The sequence below is a fragment of the Emys orbicularis genome, chromosome 2 (genome assembly GCF_028017835.1).
Source record: "Emys orbicularis isolate rEmyOrb1 chromosome 2, rEmyOrb1.hap1, whole genome shotgun sequence".
Lineage (NCBI taxonomy): Eukaryota > Metazoa > Chordata > Testudines > Emydidae > Emys > Emys orbicularis.
In genome coordinates this window covers 294,930,450-294,943,831 of record NC_088684.1, presented here as the reverse complement: position 1 = coordinate 294,943,831, position 13,382 = coordinate 294,930,450, and the positions used below count along the sequence as shown (strand labels likewise).

At 48.8% G+C, this 13,382-nt stretch overlaps 1 protein-coding gene across 1 annotated transcript; it reads left to right on the top strand.

Moving 5' to 3' along the window:
- The first annotated feature begins 6,312 nt into the window (after positions 1-6,312).
- LOC135874814 (cathelicidin-2-like) lies at positions 6,313-11,522 on the top strand. Its single transcript, XM_065399750.1, has 4 exons — positions 6,313-6,492; positions 9,165-9,272; positions 10,290-10,373; positions 11,412-11,522. Exons 1-4 carry the CDS (start codon positions 6,313-6,315, stop codon positions 11,520-11,522), a joined length of 483 nt encoding a protein of 160 aa, XP_065255822.1.
- The last annotated feature ends 1,860 nt before the right edge of the window (positions 11,523-13,382 follow it).

The following is a 13,382-nucleotide window of genomic DNA, read 5'->3' as shown; positions in this document are numbered from 1 at the left end:
CAAGAATACTGTGGGAGACTGTATCAAAAGCTTTGCTAAAGTCAAGGAATAACACATCCACTGCTTTCCCCTCATCCATAGAGCCAGTTATCTCCTCATAGAAGGCAATTAGGTTAGTCAGGCATGACTTGCCCTTGGTGAATCCATGCTGACTGTTCCTGATCACTTTCCTCTCCTCTAAGTGCTTCAGAACTGATTCCTTGAGGACCTGCTCCATGATTTTTCCAGGGACTGAGGTGAGGCTGACTGGCCTGTAGTTCCCCGGATCCTCCTTCTGCCCTTTTTTAAAGATGGGCACTACATTAGCCTTTTTCCAGTCATCCGGAACCTCCCCCGATCACCATGAGTTTTCAAAGATAATGGCCAATGGCTCTGTAATCACATCCGCCAACTCCTTTAGCACCCTCGGAGGCAGCGCATCCGGCCCCATGAACTTGTGCTCGTCCAGTTTTTCTAAATAGTCCCGAACCACTTCTTTCTCCACAGAGGGCTGGTCACCTTCTCCCCATACTGTGCTGCCCAGTGCAGCAGTCTGGGAGCTGACCTTGTTCGTGAAGACAGAGGCAAAAAAATCACTGAGTACATTAGCTTTTTCCACATCCTCTGTCACTAGGTTGCCTCCCTCATTCAGTAAGGGGCCCACACTTTCCTTGACTTTCTTCTTGTTGCTAACATACCTGAAGAAACCCTTCTTGTTACTCTTAACATCTCTTGCTAGCTGCAACTCCAAGTGTGATTTGGCCTTCCTGATTTCACTCCTGCATGCCTGAGCAATATTTTTATACTCCTCCCTGGTCATTTGTCCAATCTTCCACTTCTTGTAAGCTTCTTCTTTGCGTTTAAGATCAGCAAGGATTTCACTGTTTAGCCAAGCTGGTCGCCTGCCATATTTACTGTTCTTTCTACAGTTTGCTGAATCGGAATCTGGGTCAGTTTAAACTCAGCCTATTTATACCAAAAGCCTTTCTTTGATTGTCTCTGGAAACCCCCGTTTGAACCAATCTATTGAAACCTCTCCAGAGGCAGATACTTCTCTAGAATGGTTCAGTTTTAATGACTCACCTTAATCACCCCCTCCCCTGCTGTTTGTAGTTCCGGGAGGAGGTCTGGTACCCCTCCTCCAGAGAGTAGAACACAATCACACTGAAGCCATTCCTAGGTTTAACACATTGTCCCCAAAGATCCAGCAGGGGGTCGCAGTAGCTGTCACACGCAATTCTTCTCCCTCAGCTCAGGGTCTGCTGCCGAGGAGTGAATGTGGTGGCTGCCGTGGCCACAGTGACCCACCAACAGGACCATGCCGCCTCTCCCCATCCAGTGCTGGGAAGGGCCGTCATGTCACCCCACTAGGACACCCCCGATTGTCACTCTGACCTTGGGGGATTTGTTGTTTGTGCACGTGGGTTTTCCCGAAAGCTGCTGTTCCCTTGTGTAGGAAACATCTGTTGGCAAATGTGCCAGGACTAGCAGAGATGGGAACTCAAATCAGCTGGGATCATGGGGTTAGGCTGCACACCCCACATTCACAAGAGTGTACGGCTTTCAGTGTCCAGAGGGCAACAGCCCTTGCGGCTCTCTGTCAGGGAAACCCACCACCAGGGAGGTATCTCACTGCACCCACTCTGCTAATGATCCTCCTGGGACAAATGTACCTGCATCTCTAGGCACCCAGGTTATAATCAATGGGAACCTCACCTGATGGTAATAGGCATAACTCCATTAAATTGAATAGATCAAGAGGCACTGTTACCAGCAGGGAATTTATCCCATAGGTAGGGTATGATTTTTTCCATTGTGTGTGACGGTATGTCTGCCTTAGGAGACTGTGTGTACAGAGAGAGAGAGGGAGAGAGAGTGTGGGTGTGTGGTGGAGGACAGACTGACAACTTTGTGCACACATTATAGACTGCTAGACACACTTCTGGGCAACACTCGCTTGTCATTATATGACTAAACTCCTCATTCAGTTTGACATGTGAGAGGCACTGGTAAAGCCCAGTGACCGAGTGGATCTGGAATTTTTATACAAAATATCATCTGACGGATAGATGCTTGGTCCAGTTGACAGGAGCTGCAGAGAAGAAGGTTCTCGTGCTAACAATGATGCCATTGTAAGAAGAGGCAGAGATGAGGGAGCTTCCAAGCTTTTGCTGAGAAAGGAATTTGGAACCCCATCAAATATGTAACGGAAGCGTTGCTGCCGACCTTCATAGCTTTTATACAGTCATAGTTGTTAAGGCCACCAGGGACCATTGTGGGCGTCTAGTCTGACCTGCTGCAGAACATAGGACAGGCCAAAGAAGCTCAGCCAGTCATTTCTGCCTCAAGTTTGTAGCTTCCATTTGAGCGAGAGCATCGCTTTTGAAAGAGATCCAGTCCTGACTGAAAGCCTGCAAGTGATGGAGAATCCAGAACATCCCAAGGTAAATTGTTCCCGTGGTCAGTTACCTTCACTATTAAAAAATGCACCGTATTTCTACTCTGAACAGTACAAGTGCTCCAACTTTTAAGCCCCAAATCTGCAGTTATTCTAAAGGACAGAACCCTGTGCCCACATGGACCCCAATGAAGACACAATGGGGTGCCACATGGGTGCCAGGATCTGTCTGTCTGCACAATACTGTGGAATTGGGGTTTTACTCAACACAGCAAAGAAATGGACTAGAAACCCTATTCCAGTGAGCAAACCACTAGGGGTGTTACCCAACTAACTTCTATTTCCTGCATTCGCAAAAGAAATACCATCGCATTTGGGAAGCAAACCTGCAACTGCGATAACGTTACAGTGCTGTGTAGGTGAGAGTGAGAGACACATTCTGAATAACCTCAGTCCTTAGCTCTTTCAGGTTGAAGTTCTTTGCTCTAATAGCAGAATTTATATTACGTTTTACGTACTCAGATGTTGTCTAATTAACCCTCCCAACACTTCAGAGACCCAGGTCTAGAGAAATATTATAATCTCCATTTCAGGGAGTTCCAGGCACAGTTATGCCATTTATTTTTGTCTCCTCTAATGAAAGAATAACCAGAGAAAGGAAAGGCGCTTTAGTTCTGTGTAGGGTAAATCACAGACTGTCCAACACAACAGGACACAACACACACGTGTAAGTCACTATGGGTGTGTAGTGTTCTGAAATATTTGTATTGTGTGTGTGATGGCCACAGGGTGTTTGAAAACCCCAAAGAGCCATTTCTAGGGGGAAATTCATGGCAAAATTATTTATTATCAGTGATTTGCATCACAGCCGCCCCCGTTCAGTGCCGGTATCAGAGTCCCATTGCGCCAAGCACCGTACCCAGGAATGAAGCCTGGAGTTGGCTGGTAGCTACTATTGATAAGGGCAGTCTTTAAGGCCGGCCTGCACTGGGATGGCCCCATGGCCCTCTAAACCAACCTGTCTTAAAAGCACTTCATGCAAACTAGGGGTCTCTCATTAGCTGAAGGCTTCAGGAGGAGACACAAAGCTCTATGGAAACAAGTGGGGATTCCTGAAATCCGAGTTGTCGATCTCTGTGCTCTGGATCCTCCAAACTCTGGAAACAGAGTTCAAAGCCTGCAGGGGCAGCTCCCTCGCTCTTCCAGGGACGAGAGCTGGGGAGTTGTGGAGGAGCCTGCTGCATGGCATGGTTGTGGGGCCCATATGAGCAGTGAGGATTGTATTGGCATCAATACTGGCTGGCCCTGGAGGGAGGGGCTGGATTCCAGGATCTGGGGAGTGGGGACACAGGGAAGATGTGCTGGCTGGCTATGAAGGAGGCAGCTTCCCTCCAGATCTGGGGGACTGGGCGTACAGGGAAGATATGCCGGTGAGGTCTGGAGAAAGAGCTGCTTGAGGGACCTGGACTGCCATGAGGGATAAATGCTGGCCCAAGGGCAGGTTGTGCTGCAGACGGAGGAGCCTGTGCTCCGTGCTCGGAGGATTTCACTGCAGTGCAGACACACTGGTAACACCGGGCAACTGCAGTGCAGGTAACATAGGGCAAACCACGAGTAACCCCCAAATTTCAATTAAGCAGGAGTGTTGGGATAAGCAGGGTTCAGTGATCAGGTTTGTGCAGGAGAGCTGCAAGGAGAAAGCACCGAGACAGCTGACAGATACAAAAGCAACATCTTGTTACAGATGCACCTGCAAAAAGGAGACTGCACATGTTTGCAGGCCTCTTGGCTGAGCAGTGCTAAACCTTGGGGCTGAAACAGAGCTGCAGTGGGACTCTCAGAGCAACCACTATTCAATAGAAGCCAGAAGATAAAGACTAGGAGCTGAATTCTTCACTGCCGTGATCCTCAGCCTTCTTTCATATGACACTAGCACCTACACATACTAACCAAGATCTATTATGCTAAGCATTGTACGCACACATAGGACAGGAGAATCATTGCCCTTATGAGTGTTCAATCTAAACAGGCCATACGGGCAAAGAGTGGGATCGCTAGTCACAGATGGGGAACTGACCCTCAGACAGATAAAGTGACTTGCTGGAAGTCACACATGGAGTTGACAGAGTTTGCAAACTAATGGCCAAATTCAGTCATCAAAATCCAACCTGTGACCAAGTACAAGTCTGCATCAAGCTATACCCCAGAGGGGCACATGCAAGAGACTCTCCCTAGGCTGAGAGGGAAATTTCAGCTGGACAAAATATGATTTTCTGATTATGGTTTTACAATAATTATAATAAGTAAATTAAATATGATCAAGATACAAGGATCAGACGAGCTAATAGGGGAGTTTTATAAGACACTTGAAGAAGAAGCGCACTGCCACCCAATCCTACGTGACACAGCACCAGCTTTAATTCACAGACCGCACAGGGAGGGATGGAATTGTCGGTTACAAACCCCGTCCGTCCTGCCTGGATTACAAAACAGCAGCTAAACGGTCAGCCAGAATGTGCCAGAAATGAGCTGAAGAAAGAATCCTGAGACTTCCTGTTCTCATTCCGCAGCAGAATCCTGATGAAGGGGACTTCACAGCCAGCAATACCGTCCACACCGTTTACTGTGTTTTATATAGGAGGGAAAGTATTGCGAGAGCCCCACTCAGAGAACGTGCTGTAATCACACAGAAGAGATCTGATAGTTTGATTGCTGTGCTTGGCAGAACTGCAGGACCAGGGGATGAAGAGGAAGTGGTCAGTGGGATATAACTGGCTTTTGGTAACACATCTGAGACAGTGTCTCATGAAATCTGACTCTCAAAATTAATTCAACTTTTCTTGGGTCGGACCCAGCCATGTGCACTGAAAATTGGCCAACTGTTAATACAAGATAAGGAAAATATGGCAGCAGCCTACAAAGGACTTAACCCCATGAGAGGGGGATACATTTGTAAAGGGGGCTATGGGGTATGACTAGGAGCAATGGAATAACATTAAGAAGGGATGGGTTAGGCCAGGGCCGGCTCCAGGCACCAGCTTACCAAGCAGGTGCTTGGGGCGGCCACTTCAGAGAGGGGCGGCACGTCCAGCTGTTCGGCGGCAATTCGGCGGACGGTCCCTCACTCCTGCTCGGAGCGAAGGACCTTCCGCCGAATTGCCGCGATCGCAGGTTATTTTTGTTTGGCTGCAGCGGGCGGCCAAAACCCGGGAGCTGGCCCTGGGTTAGGCTGACTCATAGGAAGACTTCATGACAGCGAGATGTCTCAGACTTTGGAACAGGGTCCTCCTATTGGACATGGGGCAGCCCCATTGCTTTGGATACAAAAGAGCAGGTTGGCCTGTCAGGAGCAGTCCGGTGTGTGGTTATCCATTGTCGACGCACTGTATGTTCCCCTTGGATTTAGTGGTGGCACCATCAAAACCAATGACCTGGGTCTACTGACTGGCTCTAGGGGAATGCTTGTGGTGTGATGTCTGGACTGAGAGCTGGTGGGTAAAGCTCTGGTTGTCTGGACTTTAGGGGACAGGTCTTCTATTGGTATAAGTCAGCGTAGATCCATGAAATCCACTGGAGCTATGGCAACTTATACCAGCTGAGGATCTGGCCCAACAGAATTAAGACACGTAGCTCAGCCTTTCCCAACGCAGAGGCCCCTGGACAGCTCCCACCCCCACCATGCGTTGTTTTGCAATTGGTGCACACGATTTCAGCAATTTATTTGAAAAAAGCCTCCTTTTCCTCTGACCGACCTCCCCCCTGTGCCTGCCCCGGAGGGTGGCCAATGGAGGGAGAAAAGCAACTGGTTAAGGGAGGACTGAAGCAGGCAGCCAATGAGGCACTAGCCCATACACAGGAGGCAGCGTATAAAAGGGCTTCCCCCGGGAGGGACAAGGCTGCCCACCCAGCTCGCACTGAATGCCACAGGGCACAGGATGGAGACCTGCCTGAAAGTCCTGCTGCTCGTCGGGGTGGTCACAGCAGCCCCCACGCCATCATCAGCCCCTCTGCCAACCCACGAGGATGCGATTTTAGCTGCAGTTCTGGTGTACAACCAAGAGCCAGCCTTAACACTGGCCTATCGGCTCCTGGAAGCTGAGCCGCAGCCAGACTGGGTGAGTGACCTGGGGAATCGCTTTGGGGCCTGTGTATATTCGATGCTGCTTGAGCTCATAGAGCAGGTCGATGGGGAATCGCTGCCCTCTGATGCTAGACTCCTGTATCTACAGTCTGGTATTTACACCCTCGTTATTATCCAGGGCTGATTTCTGGTGGGGACGGCTATGGGCTAGGTACTTTCCAGGCACTCATGAAAGACAATTTCTGTTCACAATCCAAGTAGGCAGAGGTTAGGGGAACGGGAACAACAGGGAATTTATAGATGAGCCAGCTGGAGTCACTGAAAGCAGCATGGCCAACATTGGTTATAAAGAGGGAGTGAACTATGTGCAGGGACGGGTAGCAGCCAGACAGCTATTTCCCTGTATTACCACACAGCAGCTTCCTGGTCCCAGTGCAGAGGAAGGGCCTGACACCAGCAGTTCATTCACATTCAGCAGGCAGAGAATGTTTCCATTTGAATTATACTGTGAGTAATTCGGGGCAGGGACCACCTTACTCTGTGTTTGTACAGCACCTGGCACAAAGGCGGTGGCCAGCCACAAGCATTCAAAGAGAATGAGTCCGCCCAGAAAAAAATCATGCAATTGGCTTACAATTCTTGAATTTTCTTAAAGTAATACATTTGTTTTGTTTTGTTTTATTTTTTCTGTCTGGGTTCTGAGCCCACTGATTATTGGTTATTGAAGGCTTGGATTTCTGAAGATTTAAAAATTTCAGAGGAGAAATTCTTTGAATTAAGTGCCTCCCTGGGTCTCCTTGCACAGAGAATTCAAATTGAGCAGTATGTAGAAGACAGATTTAATTTAAAGACATTTGTTAATCCCTTATTGTCATTATTTATTAAGTGGCAACAAAGTGCTGGGCACTATTCTTCCCGGAGGGCTCTAATTGATATATTATTTATATCCCAGCAGCATTAGAGGTTCAAGCCAAGACCACGGCCCTATTGTGCTAGGTGCTGTACAAATACATAATAAGAGACAGTTCCTGCCTAGAACTTTACAATCTAAATAGATAAGACAAAGGGTGGGAGAAAGGATGTATTATTATCCACATGTCAGAGGGGGAAACTGAGGCACAGAGCAATACCTTGCAATCAAAATAAGCATACACTATCCTATGCTCTAATGTATGTAATTTTTTATTAATGCCCTGTTCACTGACACCTATGTTGATTGCAAAAGTTGCCTGAGTTACTGTTTATGTTAAAAAATAACAGGAGTACTTGTGGCACCTTAGCGACTAACAAATTTATTTCAGCATAAGCTTTCGTGGGCTACAGCTCACTTCTTCAGATGCATAGAGTGAAACACACTCTATGCATCTGAAGAAGTGAGCTGTAGCCCACGAAAGCTTATGCTGAAATAAATTTGTTAGTCTCTAAGGTGCCACAAGTACTCCTGTTCTTTTTGCGGATACAGACTAACACGGCTGCTACTTTGAAACCTGTTTATGTTCAGTTCAAGCTTATGTTCCTTTTTAACTGCTCTGGAAAGTGAGTGTGCCCCAAACTGGCGTCCCCTTGCTCAGCACAGCTGCTCCCTCTGCGTATGCAGTCAGAGCTGTGGGCCAAGGGTTCTGAAAGTGATAAGTGATGTCAGGTGCCCAACTGGAAACACTATAAAAGGGTTGTTTATTGAGTTCCCGTGATGAGGCAGGAGAAGGAAAAGCAGGGCTTGAGCTTCAAAGCAAAGTTCAATTTGCAGGACTGACAGTTAGGGAAATAACCATTGTTTAATGACAGGCTTGATCCCCTCCGGTTGCAGTGGGCCAGTGGAAGTTGAGGGCGCTCAGCCCCACACAGGAGTGCTCAGAGTGGTACCTGATCAGGCCCCAAGGAGGAGTCTTGGGGCCCGATCCTGCAAACACCTGCACACGCAAGTAACTTCTTCAACACAGGAACCTACGTATAGAAATTACAGTGAGGCAATGACACCTAGAATCCCATGAGCTCACTTGGACCATGTCATTTCTAACCAGAATCGCACTTTCAGGAGTTAGAACACATAGAAAATCCAGTCACTCAGTGTTTGTGTAAGAGAAAGGCAGGAGATGGGGGAAGAATTGCAAGCTACCAATTATTTGTTCTGAACCTACTGGTGGAGAGACATGAGCCAGACCTGCATCTGATGCACATCAGCTTCACTTACGACTATGGAGCTGCACCAGATCTAGCCCATGGCATCTAAAGTTACATTCCTGCATTAATGTTTGAGTCGCATTTGAAATATGTAAGGCCCTAGACAACAGCTGAGAATGATTATCAATAACTGATTCCGTCAGTAGACTAGAGCAATGGTTCTCAAACGATGGGGAGGGCCTCGCAAGGGAGGCGTGGGGATGTGTCAAGGGAGGTGTGAGCTGTGTGCTTTTTTTTTTTTCTTTTTGGAAGAGCTCTGGCTGTCAGTGCTGGCGGATAGGGCTCGTGCAGAAGGGCCGTGCACACCCGGGCGGTAGCGAGAGGGGATAAAAGGAACGGATGGAGTCCTGCCACTCTGGGGCTGACAGCCAGAGCCCCGCCGCCCCGAGGCAGTCACTGTCAGAATCCTGCCACCCAGGCAATACTGTAATACAATATACATATAATTACAAGGCCAAAGTGGAGCCTGGTGCCTTGCTGCTCACAGTGAATGTTTATTTTGTTCTTTCATTGAATTCTTCTTAGGACGTGTCTTCAAAAACGATCCAACCGCTGAAATTCACTGTTCAAGAGACAGTGTGCCCGGTATCAGAGAACCGTGACTTCAACCAGTGTGAATTCAAAGAAGATGGGGTAAGGATAACCTGCTGCACGGAGACACCTCCCTCTGTACCTTAACTTGACCCATAGCATCTGTCAGGTCCCGCAGCCTCACAGAAAATGTGCGTTTCCAGCAGAGACATAAAGGAAGGAATGGGGCTATGGGCCAGTGACTTTTCTGCAGTAGCCTGCTTACTGATCCTTACATCAATGTCACAGACAACATACATCCATTCATCCAACCCCTAATTATAGGACTGGATGGCTTTTAATCTCTGGATTGCTGTTGTCAGCTGGGGCACCGTTCTACTGGGGAACTCTCACTGAAGTCAAAAGGAGAAGGGGATGCAGCTCGTGTAAAATATTATTCGTGGTACACTAGCACTTTGACATCCCTAATGAGATCAGGGCCCCATGGTGTCAGGTGCTGCATAAACTCAGACAGTCCCTGCCCTGCCCCAAACTGTTCACAATCTAAATAGACCAGACAGCGAAAGGCTGGCCGAGAGGGAGTGCTCTTATCCCCGGGTCACTGGTGGGTGATGTGACTCGCTCAAGGTCACACACCAGGACAGTGGCAGAGAGGAGAATTCGACCCAGGTCTCCTGAATCTGTGCCCAGTGCTGTAACTGCACGTCCACGCTTCTCGTTCCATAAGCATGCTCTGCCCTAGCAGCAATCCAGCCTCGCTTGGCTCAACTGAGTGTAGATTTTGACTCATTCTCTCCTTGTCTATATCTACATTTACCCATACGCTGGTCTCTGTGGGCCTCTCTCACTCAGCTGGAGTAGACAAGGAATCCCACAGATCACATAGTGACAGCTCGCAAAGTAAGATGCTATTGAACATGAGCAAAGGCTACTTACATTGAAAGCTCCTCAGGGCAGGGATCATTTTTCTGGTCTGTGTTTGTACAGTTCCACTCACAATGGGGTCCTGATCCAGTGTGATGTCCAAACCAGGCCGGAGGCTGAGCCTCCCAACCTCCTGCTGAACTTGTGACCAAACCTGACAGTAAGATGCTGAGGTCTCTTTTCTCTCCCTTGCAGCTGGTCAAAGACTGCTCTGGATTCTTCTCCACTGTACAGGACCCCCCTTCCGTCATTATCAAATGCGAGGAGGCGTCTGAGGAGGTGAGTGACCTAGACGGCCTCCTCTCTGCTCACGGCTGGGCTGAGGCAGGGTTACGGGTTTCCCTCGCTGAGATCCTGCCCAGGTATTTCACACTGCACAAGTGTCCCCAGAACAAGTGTCCAGCTCATCTGCTGGCAGTGAGCTGGCAAAGGCCTCCTGCCCCACGAGCCTGGAGATGGAACCCTACAGCCGCCAGCAGAACCACAGGGAGCAAATTCTAATCTCACGGGGATACATAAGAAACCTAAAGCCCCATACGGTGCCTGGGAGCGGGACAAGGGCAGGGGGTCTAGGGAGGCTCCTCACCACTTACCTTTGTCTGGCAGTGACATTTACAAACATTGTATGATGCAGACACTGAATGGCCCCTGGTCCCACACACCAGGCAAAGGCCCCAGCATGGCCCTTCCTTCTTACCCTAGAGCAGGGACCTGCCCAAGGTGGGCGTAAGGGTTAGACACAGCAAAGGGGGAGGGGATAATGGCCGAGTCTATAATCCTGTGCCTTCAATGGCACGGCCCTAACACACTGTCCCTCCAGCAGGCAAGCTCCTGCCCCTCCCTCAGAGCCACAGAACGATGTCACCCTCCGTCCAGAGTCCAGCGGCAACGCTCACTCCTGAAGGCTACTCCTCTCCCCCACTAATCACCTGGGCCCAAAATCACCCTGGTCAGATGCCCTCTGTTGCTCTGGAGAGGCCATGTGCTCCAGGGGAGAGGGCACTGGGCTGGGACTCGGGAGACCTGGACTCTACTCCCTGCTCTGCTACTGACCAGCTGTGTGACCTCAGTCATGTCACATTGTCACCCCTCACCCTTTACCCCTCTGTCTATCTAGACTGTAATCCCCTTGGGGCAGAGACTGTCTCCCACTGTGCGTGTGTTACAGCAACTACCACAGCCCTGATCAAAGCTGGGGCCTCTAGTCATTGCTCATAACAAATGAAACACAAGAGAGAACAAACTAACATTCCCTGAGCTGTAGGAGCCAGGTTCAGTCTGCGTGGAGATGCTAACCCTGACCTCTTGTCTCTCTAGCCTAATGTCGTCACACGGGGCCGCTGGGGACGTTGGAGGAGAAAAGCTGGTAGGTTTATTAAGCGAAATCGCTGGAACATCATTGCTACCGGTCTCAAGTTGATCGGCTAACGAGATCCAGAGAGAGAGGAGATGAGAGCAAGCCGATGCTTCCAGACCCAGCTGTGCCGCCATTTCTCCTCCTCTGGAAACACCATCAGAAGCAAGGCTTATAACAGCTTCAGAGTGTCTGCTTCTACCTACCGCTTAGCAGCTGTTGCAGTGCTGCTCACCAGGGCGCCTCTGCATAATAAATTGGCATTCTGCAAATCTATACTGTTGTCCTCTTCTTCCATATTGTGGGAGGAGATTAGGGACATGAACCGTAGTGAGTCACCTGACTGTGCTACTGGCCAGTGAACACCCCCAACTAGGAGTCACACGCCATCCTCATTAAAGAGACCCAACGCCTGCCCTATTGCAACAGAGATCCAGACACTAAGGCCCAGCTTGTTAAAAGTGACGAGCAGCTACGGGTGCCCGACACAGGACACACAACTCAAAGGGGCCGGGTTTTCAGAAAGTGCTGAGCAGCTGCCCTCCGAAAATGTGGCCCCTTCAAAGTCTCTCTAAGTTTTGAGACACCCAAAATCAATGGTCACTTTGGAAAATGTAGCACTCGGGGCATGTAATGCTTTAGAAACTGGAATTTGCATTCATCCACCTGGCAAAAAATTGGCCTCGGGGGCCCTAAGGGAATGGGTTTAAATAGCACACGCAAGCCCTGGATACAGTCACTGAGGATCTTAAATGGGGATAACAGTCATGTCCTTCCTGGACTCACTCAGCCTCCCTGATTTACTGCAGGTTTCATCCAGAAAGTAGGTAACACCCACTGCCCTGTTGGTTCTATAACACAGGTAGCCCCATAACCCCCAAAGAAATCACTCTCTGAGGGTTTAGTACACTCCAGCAAGGAGGGACTGACAATGTCCTGTGTTAAAGGCTTGATGGTGCTCAGGTCCCTTTGCAGATCCTCTGCCATGGGGTGAATTTTTCCCTAAAAAACAAGATGGGGCTGCTCCAAGGTTTCTCCCAACCAGGCACACCCGTAGAGTTCAGGCTCCTTGCACGGCTTTCAGCGTGGTGTTGATAATGAGAGTAGACCCCACAGCCCCCTTCCCACTTTCCTGTACACAAACCCACAGGGACACAATCCCACAGCAGGGTCATTAAAGGTACAAATTCCATCAGACTGAAAACCCTCGAGCTCTTTGGCCTGACAACAAACCTGATTCTGCCGCCCTTATGCTCTAGCCTTAAAAATCTATCAATTGGAGTCATGAATGATATGAAGTCTCATGAGAGGCCAATATGGCTGCATCAGGCACTCTTTAGTGACCTGAACATTATAAAGTGGAAACATGGACAAATTGCTACGGATGAGTAGAAAAGAACAACCCAAAGAACATAGGAAAAAACTAGGAAGGCTAAGATATAAAATAAGTTACACCTAGCAAGGGACATACCAGGCAATAAGAAGAGGTTCTATAAATACATTAGGAGCAAGGGTAAGATGGAGGAAAGTGTAGGTCTGCTACGTAAGAGGGAAGGAGAGCTAATAATGGATGATACCAAGAAGGCTGAGGAGTTTGATGCCTATTTTACATCAGTCTTCACTAAAGGAGTTGATTGTGACCAGATGCTCAACAAGAAGGGGGGAAGGAACACAAGCCAGAATAGGGGAAAACAGATTAAATATTTAAATAGGTATTCAAGTTGGCAAGGCTGGATGCCATTTACCCTAGGGTACTTAAGGAACTAGCTGAAGCAATCTTTGAACCAGTAGCGATTATCCTCCAGAACTCATGGAGGATGGGTGGGGTCCCAGAGGACTACAGAAGGGAAAACATGGTACCTCTCTTTAAAAAAGGGAACAAAGAGGACCTGAGGAATTACAGAGAGTCAGCCTAACTTCGATACCTGGAAAGT

Bases quoted from the DNA above. Each gene is read 5' to 3' on its own strand.
- LOC135874814 (XM_065399750.1), top strand. From the start codon at position 6,313: ATGGAGACCTGCCTGAAAGTCCTGCTGCTCGTCGGGGTGGTCACAGCA. The intron at 6,493-9,164 runs GTGAGTGACCTG...AATTCTTCTTAG, and splicing joins CTGAGCCGCAGCCAGACTGG to GACGTGTCTTCAAAAACGAT. The intron at 10,374-11,411 runs GTGAGTGACCTA...TTGTCTCTCTAG, and splicing joins GCGAGGAGGCGTCTGAGGAG to CCTAATGTCGTCACACGGGG.